Source organism: Phalaenopsis equestris, unplaced genomic scaffold (assembly GCF_001263595.1).
Source record: "Phalaenopsis equestris unplaced genomic scaffold, ASM126359v1 Scaffold000523, whole genome shotgun sequence".
Classification (NCBI taxonomy): Eukaryota; Viridiplantae; Streptophyta; class Magnoliopsida; order Asparagales; family Orchidaceae; genus Phalaenopsis; species Phalaenopsis equestris.
Window position 1 is genome coordinate 160,712 of NW_018164963.1, and position 23,757 is coordinate 184,468.

General features: G+C 32.8%; 1 protein-coding gene across 1 annotated transcript in view; it reads right to left on the reverse strand.

Annotated features, from left to right (window-relative positions):
• Positions 1 to 23,757, reverse strand: part of LOC110028750 — a gene marked incomplete in the record, with an annotated part of 93,376 nt that overhangs the window by 53,065 nt on the left and 16,554 nt on the right. Inside the window, 3 exon segments of the mRNA XM_020730729.1 lie at positions 170 to 295; positions 372 to 486; positions 3,206 to 3,321. Of these exon segments, the coding sequence (XP_020586388.1) occupies positions 170 to 295; positions 372 to 486; positions 3,206 to 3,321 (357 nt within the window).

Here is a 23,757-nt window from a genome sequence, read left to right on the forward strand (position 1 = left end):
TGCTAAAGATATTCAAAGAGAAAAGGCAATACGTATTCTGCTATCCATTAAAATTTTTAAACATTCCAAGAAGTTCAAAAATGGGTCATTACGCGTAAGTCGCTACTTAAAAGAATTATGAAAGCTCAGAGTAAGGCATCTATTCCTTCAAAATTTCAAAAGATCCTACCATGGAAGAAAGAGCCTGTAATGCTGCTGACCTCAAGAGAAGGCCCTTATCACCTCCGACTTCTTGACAAAGCTGACAAAGTTTTGGAATAAGACTCTCTATGTTGAACATATACGTGCTATCAACCTGTACGATAAAATTTAGTACAAGATAATGGCTAAGAAGATATAAATGAAAAATGGGAATTACCCATAAAACATACCTGGTTATTGAGAAAGTCAACAAGAGTAAGACAACCAAGGATTCTCATATCATCTTGTCTGGTTTGATCAAGAAGAGTGCGTATGATACAGAGCGTACTTGTAGCAAACAACGGCCTGGGTTTGTTCAAGTTCAAATTAGAACGAACAAAAAATAAGAGAAAATTTATAACTCTTGCTTTCAGAAAGAATTAAAAAGGTAGAATCTTTCCTAGTTTTAAAGATTGAGTATTTCTTGATTTATTGAGATTGCCTAATTTAATCTTTCTAGTTTAATATTAATGACTTTTTAATCCTAGCCATTTCAGAGCCTCGAGCATAATTGGAAAAAAAATCCTGCAGTACTCTTCCTTTTCGCATATACCATTTTCCAAATGGTTATCAAAGTCATCGTTTCACAAAGAAGAATGGGCAGAGGAAACAAGCGGGTCCTTCCAGGTTGAGGAAGGATGGGGAAAGGATGGATGATCATCCTCTTTACCGACCCTTACAATTAACCCCCACAGCATCTCTTGATAACTTCTGACTCCATATTACCTTTTACAAGTTAAATGGAAAGAATTTCTTTAAATTGCTTGATTCGGTACAGATGATAATGCAAAGGAGAGGCAGATGATCATACAAGGGAGAGGAAAGATTTGATGCCTTGGCGGTACCATGAGAAGATTAGAGCCCACTAATCCTGCCTAATTAATGCGGAACACAAATAATGTTATAGTTATGTCCTGGCTAATTAACTAAAATGGAGGAGCATAGCTTATTCTATTTGATGCAAAATACTAGAAAAGCAGTTTGTGACAAGGCCAGGATAGCACGATCGAACCATAAATTCAATGCAATTGTGTGAGCTAAGGTATCAAGCTTGATGACTCAAATAAGGAATTATAGAAGTCACAGATTGTTACATAACTCTTACAAAAATTAGGCATAACTTAAGCATATTCAAACCTAAAGATTGGTGTAGAGAATGTGTGCGTAAATATCTAGTGGAGAAAAAATGAAGCTGAATAAGGAGTAGCTGAAGTTCATGGGAGAATGCTCAGAATAGTCCATTACCTTAGATTGAAGATGCAATTGCTGAAGTTCATAGAAAACAAAGTAGATGAATGAATATGCTAGGAAGCCCCAAAACTAAACTCCAAGCTAAAACTTCTGCTCTTATCATTCAAGGCTAATGGTATAATCGGGAAGCTGATCATATCAATGACTCGAGGTGAAAAAATAATTTATAGTGTGATTTACGCCAAAAAAAATCAGCCACGTATGCTGGAAAAGAAACATTAAATCATCAAACCAAGGCAACCCAAAAGAATTTAAGAATATACATAGGGAAATTCATGCTTCCAAATCAAGACTAAAGCATCCAATTCAAAACCTAGAGATTGTTTTAGGCAGCATCAATCTAAATAAGGTGCAGCTCAATCATATCTTAAAATTACTCTCTTGAAAAAGCCGCGACACTATGTAAATTTCTAAGAGAGGTGAATTTCTATCAACTTTAACTGTAAAAAAATGAAGAGTCTTGGATTATTGACTTAGAAGCATCAAATCATATAAAATGGTGATTATTCTTTATATGTATCCCTACTCCTGTCCAACCTAAAGTAATTGATGGATCTTTATCTCCAATAGTTAAAATTCAAACCAGAAAAATTAATTCTACACTTGTACTTAAGTATATTTTATATGTTCCGCATCACTCTTGTAACCATTTACCTCATAACATTAAAATTATGTTCTCATAAGATAACTATGAATTTCAAGTAATAGCTCTAGTAAGAGGATGGCAATGCAAGTGAGCATGGAGGGCTACATTACATTGGCAATGATACAAGTAATGGCTAACATGCTCATAACTATTCATCATTCTTAAAAAAATGCATTTCCATCATTATTTAAAAAAGCAATATTCAACAAATATGAACTTTGTGAATTGGCTAAATATTAAAGGTTTGCTTTTAAATCTGAATTATGTAAAGCTACCAGACCGTTTGCACTTGTGCACAATGATATTTAGTGAACTACAGAGTGTCAAAATCTTTACTTTATGTGATTTCTTATTACTTTTATTGAAGATCATACTCGGGTATGTTAGATTTATTTGATAAAAGATAAATATCCTATAGAACTAATATTTAAGAACTTCAATAATATGATTAAAATTTAATATCCTGCCAATATTCAGTTTTACACATTCTTAGAGGCATAATATTATTAAAATCAAAATGAAACCGTGCATCAAAGAACATTTCGACACACCATAATAAAACGCCATTGTTTGAATAGAAGCCCACCAACTTCTTGAAGTTATGAGATCTATCATATTCAACACCAACACTTCAAAACTGTGCTTGGGTGATGTGATGCTTACATCATGTTATCTTATAAACCAAATGCCCACAGATGTTCTTCACTTCCAAATTCCAATAGTGTCCATTCCAAATGTTGCCTAGAGGCACATTGTCTATGGTTTACTACTACAAGTTTTTAAGTGTACTATCTATGTTCCAATGAACAAATTCTTAAAACACAGGATACACAGATATGAGAAATATAAATGCCATCTTCTGTATTTCTGGATAATAAGAAAAAGGTGGTCAACATAATAGAACTTGCTCTTATGAACATGATATAACCATATAAGTGCAGTCTGAAAACTCAAGAAATAGTAAAAGATAAGCTCAACTTGAATAGTAAGCTCCAAGTGAAGGTAAATGTGCATAAAATTAGCATGTTTTTAAATGATCAATGATGAGACAGAAGAAAAACAATGCTAACTTCAAGCCCTTCTCACACACACACGCACGTTCAAATAAATAAATAAAATTTAACTTACATCTGCCCCTTACATGAAGCTAACAATTTGCTGTAAACGCAAGGCACAGCTTTCGCAAAATGAAACCGTTCATTGCGTAGTTCTTTGTAAAATCTTTGCTCTAGATTATCTGTAATCTGTAGAACAAGACAAAGAGTTGTTTCACAATTCAGCCCTGCTAATACCAAATATGCATGTCACCATCCTACTTTGCTCCGCAAGCTTCATGCTTTTGAGCATTGCAAAAAATAAATTAGCTAATAGAGTGCTGCCTTTAGTTTATCTGAAATTGGAGCTTATATTATCTGACATGAAAATGCCAACAAAGCAGATGCGGATGACAGAGTATGACTATAGATCAAAAGTTTGCCTTTGTTGGTATCCAACACAAGTCAGTTGCTTTAGTATATCACCATGTTTAAACAAAATTTACTAAAGTAGCACTGCCACACCAACATGAAAGGGATAGCCTCACATAGATGACTTTTCAAGATTAAAAGATTATTTTTTTAAGTTAAATTCAGTTCCTGGGATGCAACAGCCCCATTTCAATCACGGGGGCAGAGGAAATGAAGAATCGGAAAAAGAAATTAATAGACGAAAGAGGAAACAAAGAAGGGAAGAAGAGGAAACGAGGAGTCGGACAACCAAAGGGGAAGGAACAAAAACTAGAGGTCAGGAAGTGGAAGAGGTGAATTTTCGCCTATAAAACGTCGCAGTTGGCTTACCTATGGAGTTGGACAGCGAAAATCGATCGCATGCCACCAAGCCGAAGGAGAAGAAGAGGTAGCTGACTCGCTGCACTAGCTCTCGAGGAAGAAGGCGAAGCGGGCCGCATACATGGTTTTACTCGACAGAGTTTATAAAAGTAAAATATACTTTATTTTAATGATTATATATATATATATATATATGCACAAAGGCTGATTTTATTGAAATAAAGAAGATACATAAAGGTTGTATGAGAGGGCCCAATAGAAGCACCCTACCCATACGATACCAAGTACAGTAATACCCCAACTAAAAGATACAGATAGACTCAAAAAATTAAAATTTCCAGAAAACAAGTAGCTAGGGATGAGTTAGTTTAATCCTACCTCTTCCTCTAATTTTAGAAGCGGAAAACTTTGAAGTGTGTGTCATTGTCAGGAGTAACCAAAGTATCATCCATTAAGTTTTCAAGTTGGAGTCTGCCCCCAGCCTTCTTCTTCCGTCGAGAAGTGTAAACCTGTCATTCTTCATCAGAAGAGTGGCCCATGTGATCCTCGGTCTGGTGTGATCCTCGGTCTGATTAGATTTTAGAGCCGCGGTAGAAGGAAAGGCAGTCGTTCCTACAATGATAGATTCCAGTGTATGTGAAGTGTGAATTGTCACATCTGCGTCTGATGCTTCCTGAATAGGAGCTACAGGGCTATCCTGATTTTCGGTCTGAACATTATCCGTTGTAGTATGGTCGATAGAAGGGTTCCCAGGGGCAAACACCAACTCCTGTCTTGTGGTGATTCCCTCATCAGGTTGGCTGTCATCAGATTTGTTGGGAACGCATTCAGGCACATGGGGTGCACTAACAACATGTTCTTGCTTTTGACTATTAGTTCTCAACTGTAGGTGCAATCTGAAACATTTCTACTGCGGGTGTCCCGACATCTTGCAGTGCTTGCGGTAGTATGGTCTTTGCTCTATAATGATTTTTCCATAATAGTAAGGTTTTTGTTCCATAATAATTTTTTGTCAATAACCATTGTGAGCAAATCCAAGCCAAACTTCTTCTACATCTGGATATCTCTTTCAATCAAAATCCAAAATCTTTGCAGTAGAGGGCCTTGAGAAATGAACTGTGGGAAAGTCTATCTGTAAAGGTTTTCCAAGGATAGTCTCAATTGCATAAAAGATAGGTAAGTCAAAGAAATGAAACTTGAGTTCAGGTAATGAGAATCAAATAGACGCAATTGGGGGTTCTTGACTAGGATCAAAATTAGGGGTCCATTTGAGCAATTTCATATGTTTGCCATCGATTGTGATGAATTTTTTTTTAGAAAATCCTTGTGTAATCTTCTTCTATACTCAGCTGTATCATAACATGTCTTCTGTCAAAATAACCCACCTTCCAAGCCCCAACTAGTTTGAAGTCTTTAAAAATCTTCTTGATAATCTCCATCTCCGGGCAACCTAATTGGAACTTTCCAACTAGTGTAAATTTGTATTTTTCTGCACGAGTTAAAATTTCAGCATCAAAGAATAATATTGTTGGTTTGTCCGCAATTTTCTCTACTTTCTTGATGAGATTGTAATCTCCATGTCTTGCAACAGAATCATGGTACATTTGCGGAAATATCGGACTATCTGCAAGGTGGAAATGAGTGCAGCATTTGTGAACCACTGTAGCATAGGAGGGTTTGGCGAGGTTATCACCGGCGAGGGCGGCGGCATAGGAAAGTCTTGAGGCCATTAGCGTGCTTCACACAAGAACCACAGGAGATAGGGAAGTGCAGCGGACGGCAACAGAAAGCACTGCAAGACTGCAACAGGAAGCAGCGTCGGCAACGACATAGCAAGCCGAAGACGCTTCTATCGAGATGAATGGAGGAGGAAGACGAAATAGGAATCAACCTGCAGACGGAGCTGAAACCGTCGTGCGGAAGGAGAGGAGTGCAAAGACGTAGCCAAACCCCGTATCAGGAACGAAGATGACGTCGTGCGAGCTTGCGAGCAAAACGAGTTGTCGTCGATGACTTCGTGCGAGCCTACGAGCAGAATGAGTTGTCGTCGACACAAAACGACGTTGGCTATGGAAAGAAAGCAGGGATTTTCAACGTCGTAAATCGCCATGGCAAAACCCTAGCACGGCCCGCAACGCCGCCATTTTGATAGATTCACCTAAGCACACTTCAATAAGGAAATTTCAGTTTATATTATAAATGTAATTAATGAATTTACTAGGATTGCTTAAAATAAAATAATGAAATTTAATACTTAAATAATGAAAAATTAATAATTTATTAAAATATTAAATTAATTAAATCTTACACCATATTAGACTTCCAATTTTAGAAGAGTCAACGTTAAGGTAAATTTATCGATATTGATGTGAATGCTTGTACTTTTAATTTATGATAATATTTTGATTCTTCTCAATTTTTTTGTAGATAATAACATTTGCATAAATTTTATTTAATTTATATATTTTTTTTTATTGATCACATTGTTAAGTAATGTTTGTAGTTACTTAATATTATGCATTGATATATGTTATATAGTATATTGAATAGAATGCGATGAGCATATGAATGATATATTTATGTTGATTACTTGTATGTGTATGATTGACTATGATGGAGTCACCCCTTGATAATACTAATAGGATAACACTAAGGTACTCATGCACATATATGGAAAAAGATATTGATATTGATGTGTCTTAATTGACACAATTTTTAGAGGGTTTCTGTGACGGGTGTACAAATATAAAATGATATTTATATGATATTGATATAGAAAAGTTCTTTGAATAACATTAAATATTTTTATTGATTTATTAAATGCTCAACTGACATGCATATTGCTTCATTTTCTCTCGAATTACTGTGATTTATGAGTATGAGTATTCATTGGCTCATTTCACAAGTGTCTTAAACTAACTTTTAAGGTTATAAGTGATTAATGAAGAGTATTAAAAGAGATAACATTTATAGAAGACGCGGACAACCAATAACTAAGTAGTTTTAGTTTTAATACTGTAATTTAATTTTATTAATGTTTCTTTCATTTTTGTTAATTAACAGTTATAGAAAATGGGGGGGCATCGAATTTTTATTTCACACCGTCTGACCGCTATACCCGTATTGGTTAATTTAAAGCCCCATACCGGGTCGTGACATGGGAGATAAATGAAGTCCCTTCCAAATATTTTTTAAAAATTGATCAGCATGAAAAGAAAGCAACGTGTTCAAAAACAGGGCATAAATAACTTCTTTTGATTAATAACAAGTGGGATGATGAAGCTCCGTTACTAATCAAAAAGGAAAAAAAAGGATATTTGCTACTATTCGGTAATAATAAACTACTGCTCCATTCCATAGATGAATAAAAACACAAAGTCAAAGCCAATTAATTTTAAGAATTGCATGAAAAATTAATGGCCTGGTGACCATGTAGTTCATCAAGTTAGGCATCTCCAAATATAGTGATTTCAAAACAATGGGTTTGCAAAACTACAACAATGTGACATCACATACAAGAAAGAATATTCCAAATCAGTATTGAGTGCAAGATGAACTTATGAGAGCACCCTAAACTTGTTAATAAATATGAGGCAATGAAGATAATCAATTAAAGAAAAAACTCGCACAGAAAACAAGGAAGAGAATTGGAATGAAGTGATAGAGATAGAAAGGTGGACGAAGAGCATATAAACAAATAAAAGTAAAGAATGGTGGAGAGCAAAGAAAAGACAAGCTAAAATAAAAAGGAGGTCCACGACATAAATCTAGTTTAAAATCTTCATAATTTGTCTGTCTGCTCAACTATAGCGCAATGTCAAAAGTATCTTTAGTCATATTAACTAATAATTACACGGACAATGCAGATGCAAGATAAAACAGTTTATGATTGGATTCTTTCTTTATTGAAGCTTCCAGTCATCAAAATGAGCATGATCCTTGAGTTGGTAGTGAGAGCATTAAGGCTTTTAACTTTGTTGTTTCTTCTAAGGCTTTTCTTCGATTGACATGCCAAATTTTAAGGAATATTATAATTTTTTTTCTTGTTTCAACATTGATTTTTTTCTTCAAAAGTGATGACCTTTGACCTTATCTTCATGATGCTTCTCATTGGGAAAAACTTTACCTATTAACAAAGAATATAAGAAATCCAATGACGTAATTCACAAAATCTTATTTTCCCTCCATCAAAATTATAAGGTTGGGCTTGATTGTGGCAAACTGCTACTATTATTTTATCAATTTTTTTTTCATTAAATCATTCATTATGCTTATGGTAAATTGGATAGAACTGAGCCTTTTAATGATCTTTTGAATCTTGATAGATGTAGATTCTGAGATTTAAAGTCCCGCCCAATGTTTAAAAAAGCAAAACTAAGAACTAGAGTATTTAAACTTAGCAAGGGTTAAGTGTAAGCCTTGAAATAGAAAAATTAACTCCTAAAAATATAAATAAATCATAAATATGGCAAACAATCAACATATTCATTTAGTTCATCATTATTTAGACGTAAATTAAAAATTTTAATCTTAAATGTTAATATAAAATAGAAATTTGAAATGAGAATTAATGCTAGTACTCACTTAACATTTGAATGTGCAATAGAGATCATGATCCACAATGGCCACATCAACATTTTAGTCATTTTCAGAAGAATTATCATATGTAATGACTTTGCCATCTGTAATTTCTATCTCATCACTATCTTCAAATTCTTATTTAAATATTATATCTTCGATCTTACTCCCTATATTATTTAACATTGAATTAAATATACAATAAATTAGTACGCAGCTAAGTAATCCACTGAACTTAAATTATTTTTTGATTTTTTGAAGCTCCAACCTCATTTTATTTCTTTCTTTTATATGAATTTGTCGTTTCAGATTCAGTGGCCCTTTGGCATCTTTCAATGTTATTAGAATTAATATCTTCATTCTGATCAACTTTAAAGGTTATTCATTCATCTTCAAATTCAAATCCTTCCTTATTTTTTGGTATTATCTATTCATCATTAGATAATATATCATCAATAACAAATAAATATATTTCATCACCACAATTTTATTTCTGTAACTTCAATTATCTATCTTTTAATTTTTTATTAAACCCAACATGAAATAAATTGTTCATTCGGTCTGTAGCCAATTGATTCATTTTCTTTGGATGTCATTGGTAAACTATGCCCCAATTAAGCTAACATGTAGAAGCTGAATAAGTAAGACTAAAAATTTGAATCGCAAATGTTTTAAGTTCAAGCATGATATCACCAAATTATAATTTAAGGTAGGAAGCTTAAATATAAGTCATAAAATTTTAGGTTTACAATTATTGGTGAATCGCATAACAACTAAGCATTTCTTGCAGTATGTTTCGGCTGCTCTAAATCCAAACATTCTATTCTTCAAATAAAGATCATCAAAACGATCATTACATTTAAGATAGTTTAATCTCAGAGAAAAGCATATCCACACATGCATATAAACCAATTTTAACCTCTTTATCTATGTGGACATCCTTATGATAATGAAATTGAGGGTTCATCATGCAAATACTGATGTAGCAGATGATCAGGTTTTTAATTAATAATTTTACATATTTCTTTATGAGGCGCTTTTTACTAGCTAAATCTTTTTTTTTCATTTACTTTATTCATAGCTTAAGTGATAAATGCCCCATTTACTTTGTTTATAACTTCATAGATAAATCTCAATGTTGAATTCCTCTCATACATTCATAATATCTTCATTCAATGTGTTGTGATCATCAGAGTATAATCAACATTACGCCAAAATGTAGTAATTTTTTAAAAATAATCTTCTTTACTATTTTTCTTATGATTATTTTGCCCAAGAATTTTTATCCCATCCTTCAAAAGCACACATAACATCTAAAGATAGTTATAACTTTTCAAATATTTACAAGATCAAATAATTTCTGATAAATCTTGTAATTGTTGATCGGATAGTTTTCTTGTGAATTTTCTCATAAAATCATGATACTTAAGAATGATTATAAATAAGTTTGTTTACTACTTTTGCTTGAAGCAAAACATATTTATATTGTGTCAATTGTTTCAACCTCTCAAAAAAAAGAGTTAGTTGGTGATATATATCATGCTCATTTTTGAAATTAATGGGTGTTGTTTGGTTATCAAGACAAATGGCTAACATAATTTGTGAAATTTAATAAGATTGGCTTATTTGGTTGACTCTATTTATAAAAAAATTGTTCCAACTTAATTATCAAAACAATAAGCAGCACGGCCAAGTAAAGATGCCTCTTTTTTTTTCCATTAACAAGGATCCTACAACCTTATAGGCAATTGCATTATCTATAATAACTTGAACGACTAAGCTCTTTTCAACATTCTCAACAGCCTTACAAGTATTTTAAAACCAATTCAATATCTTCGAAAAAAATTGATACATCAATAGATTTCAAAATTAGTCTTACAAGGTTTGATGGAAAAAAAATTATAATACTTCTTTTTCTAAAATATGACTACATTATTGTAACTTCTATATTAACACGCCTTCTTGACTTCATCAACCATCTTTGTCATTGTTCTAACTTCATCATTTAATATCCAAGTTTGTAGTTCATATATTTTAGGAAGATCTATTTCTCGTCTATAATATCCTACAGACCAAAGCATAATTATCAATTAAGACCTAACCACATCAAATGAAATTTCATTAACATAAAAGTACCTTGCAATATTAAACATACTCTATTTCTGTGTTCTTTTGCAAAGACTAGAGGAGGATTTGCTTGAGAATTATTAATTCTCATCTTCATTCAAACTCAGAACAAAAACATACATTGGCCAGCTCCTCTATCATAATTAAAAAATTAATTTCATGTTGAGAACAAAAGTAAATATTATTCCCAAATATTTCCTGCATATTTATTTGACCTTCTTTTGATGTGTAGTAATTTTTTAAGGATGTACGCATTTTTTAAATTTCATCCGACCCCTTTCACAGAGTCCACCATTTAAATATATGTAAGTGATATTTTTCAGTCTCTTAACACCGTCAGTAATCTTCTTGTCACCAAATTTATATTTCAAGTAAAAATTAAACCTCTTTGCTCCTTTCAGATATTTAACTTATGTGTCATATTTCCAAGCTTAATATTTTATTGTTGTTCAGCCACCCATTCTAATACAACAAAGTAATAATTATATGAGAATTAAGAGAAAAACTATAACAGGACAAATAATTTAAGACAATAAATTGAATCTTACTTGCTACCTTCAATTTGAAATCTAGAGAATGGCGTTATAAATTATTCATGTTGGATATCAAAAATATATGAGAATGATGAGGTATAATATAAATAAAAGAGGCTAATTGTATTAGGTTTTAGCCTAACTGTAATGATTCTCCAAGTAGCCTAGTCATATGCGTGCCTTGCCAGAAGTGGGGAGAACCAACATGAAAAATTCTAGATTTTAAGTTTGAATGCAATGCTTAGAATTCTAAATAAGAAAAGAATTGTCATTATTAACCTAGGAGGAGAAAACTTTATCGCTATATGTGTGTCTAAGTTTAATGGAACAAATATACAAAAAAAAAAAGAGCTTGACAACAACAACAAAACCTTTATTCCACTAAGTGGGATTGCCTACATGAATCATTTTTCTCCAATGCGTCCTATTTAGTGTCATATTCTCATTTAAGTCTAATAAATTAAGATTATTTTTTATACAAGATGCCCAAGTCTTCCTAGGTCTACTTCTGCCTTTCTTGACATAAGTCTAATCTAAAACATCTACTCTTCTAATTGGATCATCAGATAACCGACGTTTAATGTGACCAAACCATCTAAAACAACTCTCTAAATTTATCCGTCACTAGAGCTACACCAACCCAATCACGGATATATTCATTTCAAATTTTGTCTCTAAGAGCTTGACAGAATATACAAAAATGTATATTTTCTAATATGATATAATTTCAATATAAACAATAAATCACTAGATCAATTCCTTAACCAATAATATTGTACTAAATTTTATCTAAAAATCTGATCTCCAAAACATTAATTTAGAGTTGAGGGACCCGCTCAATCTTGACACTTTATCTACCATATTCCAAGAAGCAAAGAGAGAGCAAAAGAGTTCTGGAAATGGCTCCTAAATGAATAATGTTGTTATTTAAAAAGTGCATGGGTTATGGCATGAGGAGTAAGGTTGGGTCTTTATTCTTTATCAGATGCTAGTAGAGAAGTAGTGAAGTAGAGAAGGAACGAAGTGAAAAAGTTTAATTCATAAGGCAATGCAAAAGGTGCTTCTATAGAAGTTGTTACAAAGATTTCCTATTAGACGGATGAAAAGTTAAGTGATCTCTCCTCTCAATTAGTTCAACCCCCCATGAAAAGACTAGAGAAAGAATAAAGAGAAGTTAAGAAAGCCTAAAAATAATATTTATATTGACTATCATCCACTTCTCTCTACTAAGCTTCTTCAAATTAGATCCATTAACGCTTGGCATACTTTTGATGGTTTATTGAGTAAAAAATAATTTTTATAGCAATTATTAGAAGAAAAGAGAACCTATCAGACAAATGAATTACTGCTCCGAGATAGGGTATACATGAGCCATTCAGTAAATGTGTCAATAAGCAAGACTAGAAGAGAAAATGAATGTTGAGCATAATTGCAATAAAATAAAACCTAAAATAACATCCATCAGTTTTATAATTAGTCAAATTAACTCAAACGATTTACGTCAAATATTTGGTTTCACTCTCATGGTCATATAGCTTTACTAATTTGGGGTTACTATGGGGTCCGGCCTTGAGTTGATAAGCAATCAAGGGTATACATATACAGTTAAAAATTTAAATCAAATCTGTGTTCCCATGTCACAATGCTACCAGAAACTAATATTGCAGCACAGTTATAATGCAAAGTCTTTTTTAGGTAAGAACATTTAATTAGGTCTTAAAAGCTCAATCACTACAATAATGGAAAAATATTAACTAAATCCTAATTCAATTTCAAAAATTTTCTTTTAATTAATAAATATGGCACTGTGTAAGTTAAAAAAAATTTTAATACTTGTTATATCTTAAATCTTTTCAAACCATTGACTGGAGGATAGAGTATTTAAGCTTCCATCAAGAGCAGTCTCCTGTCGCTACAGGATATCTAATACCGGAACTAGTAGGAAAAATAGTGGAAACATAAAAGCAAACTTTCATTGATATTAAAAAAGAGTTATAAGATGAACGAAAATAACAACACTAAACATAAAACAACAAAAGCAAACACTCCTAAATTTATCCTAATGGGTGATGGAGGTTGACTAGAGGAATAGAGATGAATGGGAGGGATGACGGCAGTCACGGTAGGCGGGTGGTAGCAAAGGGAAGGTGCAGAATTGTAGGGACAGCAAGTGGGAAGGAATGTAAATGGTCGACAGTAGTAGTGTGGTGGTTGGGAGAAGCTTGAAAGGAGTTAGGGATGCGGGACAGCACTAATAACTTGCAGGAAGGGAGAATGGCTGGTGTCCGCGTGACGGAGGGACAGTTCGACGACTGAGGAGTGAAGGAGGAGAAGGTTTGGGGAAAATAAAAAAGGAAGATACAATCACCACCTAAGAGAGGATCAGCAAATGCACTGCCATCTCCTCGGATACAGCCCACAAAGGGGAAGAGACTCCACACAAGAGATTTGAAACTAAACACACTAAGAACTAAACTCTTTCACATTGAAAACGACTATTTATAGACTCCTACACAAAATAAGTGCACAAGAATTCAGAAGAGTGCATAAGTGTGGCAGCTCGTGAAGCCTCCTACACCTTCGCAAGAGTTCACCTGCGAGACCCCATCACACCGCGATCCTGCCCCCGCGATCATTCTCCCGTTGTCGCAACTTCCTCGTGACGGTACGCAATTTTTTGTAATCCCGCTGCTGCGATGGTTTTCGATCCCGCGAGTTTTTGATCTTGCCGCGGGTTCAGTCCCACGTCTCTTTAGAGCCTGCGTAAGGAAAAATTATTCAGTTCGGAGACCGGACGCAGGTATACATGCGGTGGTGAATAAAAAAGGACACGTGGAATTGTCGGCCCACCATAAAAAAATAAGCAGAAAATTTTTTTTTCAACGCGATCGGGCCCGAGCCCCGCCCAAGCATCCAAAAAGCGTCTATTTGTCACTTTCTGATCCCGTCAAATCGAACATTTTATCATTTTGGATCCCGCCAAATTGGAAAAAAGAATATTTGGTCTCATTCCGATTTAGGGTTCAAGAATTAATTTCTTTCCATTTGTGCTCGTATTCGACAGCTAGGGTTCTTCCGATGGATTTCTCTCTCAACCAAGAAATGTCGATGGAATCGTAAAATGATTGCGAGAATGATGTCAATAAACTGAGCTTATTAGCTGCGGCCAAAAGCCTCAGCAAGTGAACTTATTTCTCTGTATTTACTGGTGTTATTAATGGTGTCCTAATAATAGTATTGCGGAGCTATTCTGGTGTGATTACTGTATTATTTGATTGCAATGTTACTGTTGTGTTAGAGGGTGGACGTGATGTTATTTAGGCATTATCATGGCGTTATAGTTTAGGGTTTAGATTGTATTATGGTAATGTTTTGGTAATATTTTGATTATATTTAACGCAGGCTATTCAACGCAGCCTATAATAAACTGGCAAAATATTTCCGTTTGAGGCAGCTTATAAGTGCGGACGGCGTTTTGAACGCCGCCGGACCGTTTAGTTTGCGCGTTTCGTCAGCTTATCCGAAACTGTGTTTTGGTTTTTACACTAAACGGAGGCCGCGGGTCACAAGCTGCCCCAAATGGACCCTTAATAAAAACCTTAATCAAAAATAGCTTATTTCAGTCGTATTTAGACAATATTATGGTAATATTAAAGTTGGGTGTTATTTTAAGGGTAGTTGGGTGTTATTTAGGTTTTAACATGGGGTTGCACTAGTGTTATTGGATCTAATTAATGATTTTACTGGTGTTATGTTGCCATTGTAACTAGTGGTATTATGATATTATTTCTGTATTATTGGCTTTGAACTATACATTTGTGTTATTATGGTATTATTTTTGTATTATTATGGTGATATTATGTATGATGGTATTATACAGGTCTTATGTTGCCACGAATAACATCTGTCATGGTGCCTTCAAGCCAACAAACACTTTCACTGAAATTTTCTTGGGTCTTGAAAATGTCATAAAATCTTGGCGAAGGAATGAGAAGGATGAACATTTTAAATGTGAACAATCTGCAATTATTCCCGCTATAAAAAATTGACCCATGTTGAGGCATAATGTTTTAGTTTATACGAGAAAGTTATATTCAATATTTGAAGCAGAGTTGTTACATGATTTGTGTGGACTTGCTGTGGATTGCTCAGCTACCGGAGATTCAAGAATTTTACATTAGAAACTTAAATAGTGAGCACACAGACAGACTCTGGATTGATAAATTCGACAAAAGTAATTCTGAAATAACATCCATTTGAAAAAAATTTGAAATAATGGGTTTATTATGTGCTCGCGTTCTAAGGGTGTTTAATCATGAGAATATAACAAATATCCATAATAAATATATATTATTACGGTGGTCTGTTCATGCAAAGAGAGATATATATAAAAGTTATGGGTATAAACACCTGAAAGATTCACAAACGTCACCAACTTGTTCAAGTGGACTCATATATCGAACACACGTTCAAAAATTTGCATGTCGGATCAATATATTAACACAAACTAATGAACTTGTTGAGAAAAATGTGTTGGAGACACTAAGAAGCTAACAATCAAATCAGAGGTCATATTGAATAGGAGAGACCACCGGAAAATGTCAAGGTTAAAAAGGAAAAGAGCATCGAATATACAACACAATTTAAACGACCCAACGAAGATGCGTCCAAAAAAAATATTTAATACAAGGGTAAAAAACTATTGAGAGAAGAACAGGAGAGTAAAAAGTAAGTTTTACCTATACTATTAATAAATGTGTCTTCAAGCATGTTGTGTTACAACTCTCTAACATGAAACATTGCATTACAGAAAAGGACAAAAAAGTTGGTTCAAGTCAAGATACATTTCACTCATCCAACCCAAACTTGTTTGCAATGTCGGATCGGTATAGTCAGGTATATAACTTAAAATTCGAAACGCTTTGTGATATGAACAAATTTTAATTATACATATTTACTTACGTTCACTTGTGATTACCCAAAATCAGGAATTGTCTGTAACACTGCCCATAGACACATATACGAGCTTATTGATATACCTAAATGATGACATGTGAAATACCAATAAACTGCAATGAATGAACGTAATGTGGTATTAATATAGTTTCTGCAATGTTAAATCAATCTATGTTTGTTATTGTGAAATTAATGTAGTTTTTGCAGTGTTAATATGGAAGATACAGCTGTTAAATTTTATTTCCATTGAAATGTGCTATATTATCTTAAATAAAACTGTTATATTACAAAAAGATTGCCAAATTAAGTCCAGATTATCAAAATAAAATAGGTGTGATTAGAATATTTTGCCAGTTTATTTTAGTCTGCGGTTAATATTACCAAAATATGATCATAATACAACCATTATAAAACAGCGCTCACTAATAAGAAATATAATCTGGTTTAATTGAAATATTCCTTTACTGTATTCTTGGCTTCAAGGTACTACGTGGTTGTTCCAATGATATATGTTTAATATTAAACTGTTTTTATCTATTTCATCACAAAAATATGAAATACACAACAATAAAACATTAATATTACCATAATATTCCTGCAGATACGACTGGAATAAGCTGGGTGTGATTAAAATATTTTGCCAGTTTATTATAACTTACGTTGAATATTACCAAAATATTATCATAATATTACAATTATATAACAGCGCTCGCTAAGAAATATAACCTGGTTTGATTGGAATATTATTTTACTATATTCTTAGCTCCGCGGTCGTATCGTGGTTGTTCTAAAGATATATTTTTAATTTTAAGCTGTTTTTATACATTTCATCACTAAAATATGTGATATAAATAGTAATAAAGTTTTAATATTACCATAATATTATCTAAATACAACTAGAATAAGCTATGTTTGATTAAAATATTTTGCCAGTTTATAATAGTCTACGCTGAATATTAACATAATATTACCAAAATATTATCATAATACAACCGTTATATAACAGCACTCGCGAAGAAATATAACAATATAATCTGGTTTGATTGGAATATTCCTTTACTGTATTCTTGGCTCCGCGGTCGTATCGTGGTTGTTCCGAGGATATATTTTTAATATTAAGTTGTTTTATACATTTCATCACGAAAATGAGATATAAATAGCAATTAAACTTCAATATTATCATAATATTGTCTAAATACGATTGGAATAAGCTATATTTGATTAAAATATTTTGTCAGTTTATTATAGCCAGTGTTGAATATTACAAGCGTTAAATATTACCGTAATATTACCAAAATATTACCATAATACAGTTATTATATAACAACGCTCGCTAAGGAATATAATCTGGTTTGATTGAAATATTCATTTATTGTATTCTTGGCTCCGCGATCGTATCGTGGTTATTTCGAGAATATATTTTTAATATTAAGCTATTTTATACATTTAATCACGAAAATATGTGATATAAATAGCAATAAAACTTTAATATTATCATAATATTATCTAAATACAACTTGAATAAGCTCTGTTTGATTAAAATATTTTGTCAGTTTATTATAGTCTGCGTTGAATATTACAAGCGTTGAATATTATCATAATATTACCAATATATAATCATAATACAACCAATATATAACAAAGCTCGCGAAGAAATATAATCTGGTTTGATTAGAATATTCATTTACTGTATTCTTGGCTTAGTGGTCGTATCGTGGTTGTTCCGATGATATATTTTTAATATTAAGTTGTTTTTATACATTTCATCACCAAAATATGTGATATAAATAACAATAAAACTTTAATATTATCATAATATAGTCTAAATACGACTGAAATAAGCTATGTTTAATTAAAATATTTTGTCAGTTTATTATAACCTGTGTTGAATATTACCATAATATTACCAAAATATCATCATAATACAACCATTATATAACAGCGTTCGCTAAGGTATATAACTTGATTTGATTGGAATATTCCGTTATTATATTCTTGGCTCTGCGGACGTATCGTGGTTGTTCTGAGAATATATTTGAGAAATAACAGTTATTTTATCATAGTATTATCATAATATTACCATAATATTTCAAAAATATTACCATAACAAGAAGAATAACAGTTATGTTATAAAAAAAAATCAGAATGAAAAAATCACTTATATTATCTTAATATTACTATAATATTACCATAATATTGTAAGAATACTACCATAACAGAGAAAAAATAACAGTTATGTGTATTAACATAATATTGCAAGAATACTACCAAAACCGAGGAAAAATAACAGCTATGTTATCAAAAACAACCAGAATGAAAAAATCACATATATTATCTTAATATTATCATAATATTACCATAATATTGCAAGAATACTACAAAAACAGAGGGAAAATAACAATTATGTTATCAAAAACAACCAAAATGAAAAAATTACTTATATTATCTTAATATTACCATAGTATTACCATAATATTGCAAGAATACTACCAAAACATAGGGAAAATAACAGCTATGTTATCAAAAACAATCATAATGAAAGAATCACTTATATTATTTTAATATTACTATAGTACTACCATAATATTGCAAGAATACTACCAAAATAGAGGGAAAATAAAAGTTGAAGATTTACTCATTAATGTATTTTGACATAATTTAATCAATCACTGTCTGTGTTTCATTGGATACCATTGATCTGCCAGGATAATAGATCTGAGAGCCCGCTGGAAGAGGCTACAAAAAAATATACACTTTTGAAATATATAGTTGATTTAGATGATATAAAACAATGTATAAAAACTCATTTCCAGATAACATCATGACATCATCTGGCTGATCTCCTAAAGTTGTCAGTGTCAGGGCTACTACTGATCCTTCTACTTTTTCGTTTTCAATTATTTGTTGTTCATCTACAATGGGGACGGTATGTACAGCATGTGATATAATTATTTGCAGACTCATCTCTGCTACATTGTCTATTATTCGTTCTTCTGTTATTATTTGGATATTGCCCTCACCAGCATTCGTATCTACAGCATCATCTTCATCGGGCAACGTTGGCTAATCGGCTTCCCTTATTATTTTTTTTCTTTTCTTCAATTCGAAAGCAGTGAAAGGAGAACTCAATTTCTTCTTTCTTCTACTTCGTCTACCCTTAACCCTTTGGATTAAGCTGGCAATGGACCGTTCATGAGAGCCTTCAACAGTGTCTCCTTCAACAGGAGAGGTTTGATGGGTTCCTTCTTCTCCCACAGAAGAGGACTGTGGGCTTCCCTCTTCTCCCACAGGAGAGGACTGTTGGGTTCCCTCTTCTCCCATAAGAGACGATTAGTGGGCTCCCTTAATGTTCTCCTGGGCTGTCTCTTACTCCCATAGGAGACGATTGGTGGGCTCCCTCAATATTCAACTCATTATATACATCATCATCAGGACTTCTACCATGAGGGGAGGGTGGTTGGACATCATCTACTCACACTTTTTTGTCTTTATCAGTTGTCTGTTTTTCAGATTTATCAACCTTATTTTGTAGCACCGACATTTGCTCCTGCAAACTTGACACTCCAACAGTTATCATATTCAAGGTTCATTGAAATTCAGTGAACCATTTCTCTTGGTCTTTAAGAAGATTAATTATTGATTACATATTTTTATTTATTGTTGTGTACATTGTCTCTGGGGCAATGTTGCTTGAAACAACCGGCTTCATATCAAATGATACAGGTGCCTCTAGTCTGCTTTGGAATTACATTGTTGGAACTGGACCAGGTAATTCTTCGTCTAGATTGTAGTGCAGATTGAGGTTACCTCTTTCAGATACAAAAATTGATCATGAACCTGCAATTTATTTCAGAAAGAAACGCTTTAGTCATTAAAACTCCCAAAAAAACATAATATTTTATTTTTAAATAACAATTAAATATAACTTGCTTGTTCAGTATTCAGCCTCTTAAAGGCTATATCAATTTGTGAAAAGTTTCAGATTACATTTGTTGGTCACCTCAACATTCGAGGTGTGAGCTTATGAGCGGCATGAGTAACCAAAGGAGTGTCACCTCAACATTCGAGGTGTGAGCTTATGAGCGGCATGAGTAACCAAAGGAGTATACTCATAAAACCAGACTTGTGTAAAAGAAAAGTCATTCAGTTTTACACAAATAAATAAATATTTCTTTACGTTCATACGAGATACTAACCGTTAGCAAAAAAAATCATTTATATATCCCAAAGGCCAGTTTCGCTTCAAAAAAAATCATTTATATATCCCAAAGGCCAGTTCCGCTTTATTTTGATATTTGATGGCTACTGCATTAATTTGCTCAATAAGAAATTCACAGAGCGCAGCAGGCCAATTAAATGAAGAAAACATATGTACATTTTCGTTATAGGTGTAGAGTCCTTTGGATACACTGAAATTACTAGAAGGAAAAAATAAATTTTATAACAAAAAAATTATATACAATTGATTAAAAGGGGTAGAAGACTCCCAAGCTCCAAAGTTCAAAATATCATTCTTCATTTGGCGGGCATCGACACCACATGATAGAACTTTCTTCCACTTTGGCACTTCTCTATTTGGCATGTCGATTAAAAGGGCAACTTCATCAGACATTATTCTCATATCTTTCCCCCCATTCTGAATACCATTTTTTTATATTGTTAACATTACAATATTTGTCAGAACATTGTCTTGGGGATTACGTGGGAACGCAAAAAACTGATTAACATTCATCATTTTCAGCTCATTTCTTATGTCTTCAAATATGGCAGGCCTGACCTCATCGAGCACATCTCTCACTACAGACGGTCGACATCTACAACTCATAAACCTTAGGTTCACAAACCTACATAAAACAAAAAAAATAAATAATGCAAAAAATATTAAGGGTCATATAGTCATTACTAAATTGTTATTTCAGTGTTATTTATTCTTTGTTAAGGTGTTTAGTGAAAGCGGGTTAGGCAGACAGGTTTTATTTTGGGATTATTCCGGTAATATTTAAGCATTATTATGGTATCACTCAGACATATTTTATAGAATTATTTAGTAATATTATGGTATTATTTGTGTGGAGTTATTTGATGTTTGTTGGTATTATTAAAGAAAATCAGGTATTATAAATAGAATCATAATAGTATTATTCTGGTATTATTTCGGTTGTATTATGTGGTGGAATCAATATGGTATTATTTTGGTTGTATTATGTGGTGTTAGCTGGGTATTATTATTAAAATTCAGGTTTAATTCAATCTTATTTAGGTATTACTCAGGCATTAATATAGTATTATTTAAATAGTATTCACATAATATTTTGTCAGTATTATGTGGTATTAGTTTGATATTATTATTAAAATTTTACTTTGGAGTTATTCTGGTATTATTATGGTAATATTGGGTGAACTTATGATATTTAATTCAGACTACTCTCAAATATTACTCAAATACTACTACAACACTACTCAAATATTACCCAAAAACAGTAAGTCAGCTAAATACCTGAGTGATTTGTTAGTCAAATACTACTAAAATATTACTCAAATACTATATGGATGAATTTCTACACTGTTGACATAGTCTTGTCAATGAAAGTAGAACCACCAAAATAAAAATTACCTAGATGAACCCTCTTGGATTTCCTTCTTATGCTCTTTCGCTTTGTTCTTCTTGCGTTTATCATTTTCATTATCAACGGCTCTTTGGTCTCCATTCTCATAGGACTCTCTTCGATTTTCGTCTACCCTTGGTAAGGAGAAATCACGACTTTACTTCGACCGGCGAACAACAACAGAAAACCCTAAGCTTTTTTGAATCCAAAACCCTAAATGATTGTCGAATGAAGATGCTATGAGCTCGGGCGGCGTTTAGCTTTCCGAAAAGATGATCTGACGTTTTGGGGAGGAGCGCGGTTTAATTTTTAGGTGTTTGGGCCCGATTCGGGCCATGGTAATATTGGGTAAACTTATGATATTTAGTTCAGACTACTCTCAAATATTACCCAAATACTACTACAACACTACTCAAATATTACCCAAAAACAGTAAGTCAGCTAAATACCTGAGTGATTTGTTAGTCAAATACTACTAAAATATTACTCAAATACTATATGGATGAATTTCTACACTGTTAATATAGTAATGTCAATGAAAGAAAAACCACTAAAATAAAAATTACAATTCAAGTATTACTCGTGTATTAATATAATACTATTTAGGTAATATTCAAGTAATATTTTGGTAGTGTTATGTGGTATTAATTTGGTATTATGATTAAAATTCAGGTTTTATTCCGGAATTATTCTGATATTATTTTGGTAATATTGGTTGAACTTAATGATATTTAGTTCAGACAATTCTCAAACATTACCCAAATAGTACTACAATACTACTCAAGTATTACTCAAAAACAATAAGTCAGCAAAATACTTGAGGGATTTGTTACTCAAATACTACTAAAATATTACTCAAATATTATATGAATGAATTTCTACACTGTTAATATAGTCTTGTCAATGAAAGTAGAAATACTAAAATAAAAATTACTTGAATGAACTCTCTTGGATTTCCTTCTTACGTTTTTTCACTTCATTCTTCTAGCATTTATCAGCCTCCATTTTCGAATCCTCTTCATTTTTCATTATCAACGGCTCTTAGGTCTCCATTCTCACAAGACTCTTTTCAATTTTCGTCTGCATGGGCTCAGATTCTATCTTGGTAAGGAGAAATCGCGACTACTTCAACCGGTGAGCAACAAACAACAAAAAGCCTTAAGCTTTTCTGAATCCAAAACCCTAAACAATTGTCGAATGAAGGTACTCTGCGCTCGGGTGACGTTTAGCTTTCCGAAATGATGACCTGATGTTTTAGTGAGGCACGCGGTTTAATTTTTATGTGATTGGATTGGATTCGGGTCAGGTCGCACAGTAAGAAAATAAAAATTTAATTTTTTTTAACGTTGAGGCCTGCATCTCCAAGTGTCACATTTTAATTGGACGCTACACACAAACTTATGTGTTTTGTCCGCACAAAATAAGTGCTCCTTCAAATGACGCTAAGTGTCAAATATCAAATATACAACCGATAACTCCTTTAAATAAAGCCAGCCTCGTTTTTTCAATTATTTCGTTACCGCATTTTTATTGCCTTTTTTTTTTAGTAGGAAAATTTACATACATACCACTTTGTTGATATGCATTTACATTTGAACACCAAGACTTCATTTTTTTTTTTCTTTTTTTTAAAATATGCCACTGAGATGAGACTGCTCAGGCCGATGGGTGGCTTGACATTTAAAGAGAAAATGTAAAACAAATGTATCCATAAAAGGGTTTGTGTAGCTCCAATGGCAGGCAACATTACAGAGTCGTTTAGATGATTTAGTCACATTAACCCTAAACCCTATAATCCCGTTAAGGGAACGGATGCTTTGGAAATAGAGACCTAAAAAAAGATTTGGGCATATAAAAAATGATTTTAATTTATTAAAATTAAATGAAAATATGACACAACAGAGAAAAAGGATTCATGTAGGTAACCCCACTTAGTGGTATAAAAGCATATGTAGACCCCACTTAGTGGTATAAAAGCTGTGTCATTGTATGAAAGGTGTCGGTGGTATAAATGAAAACACTAAAATTTAAGTGGGGGCGGGAATCGGGGTAAA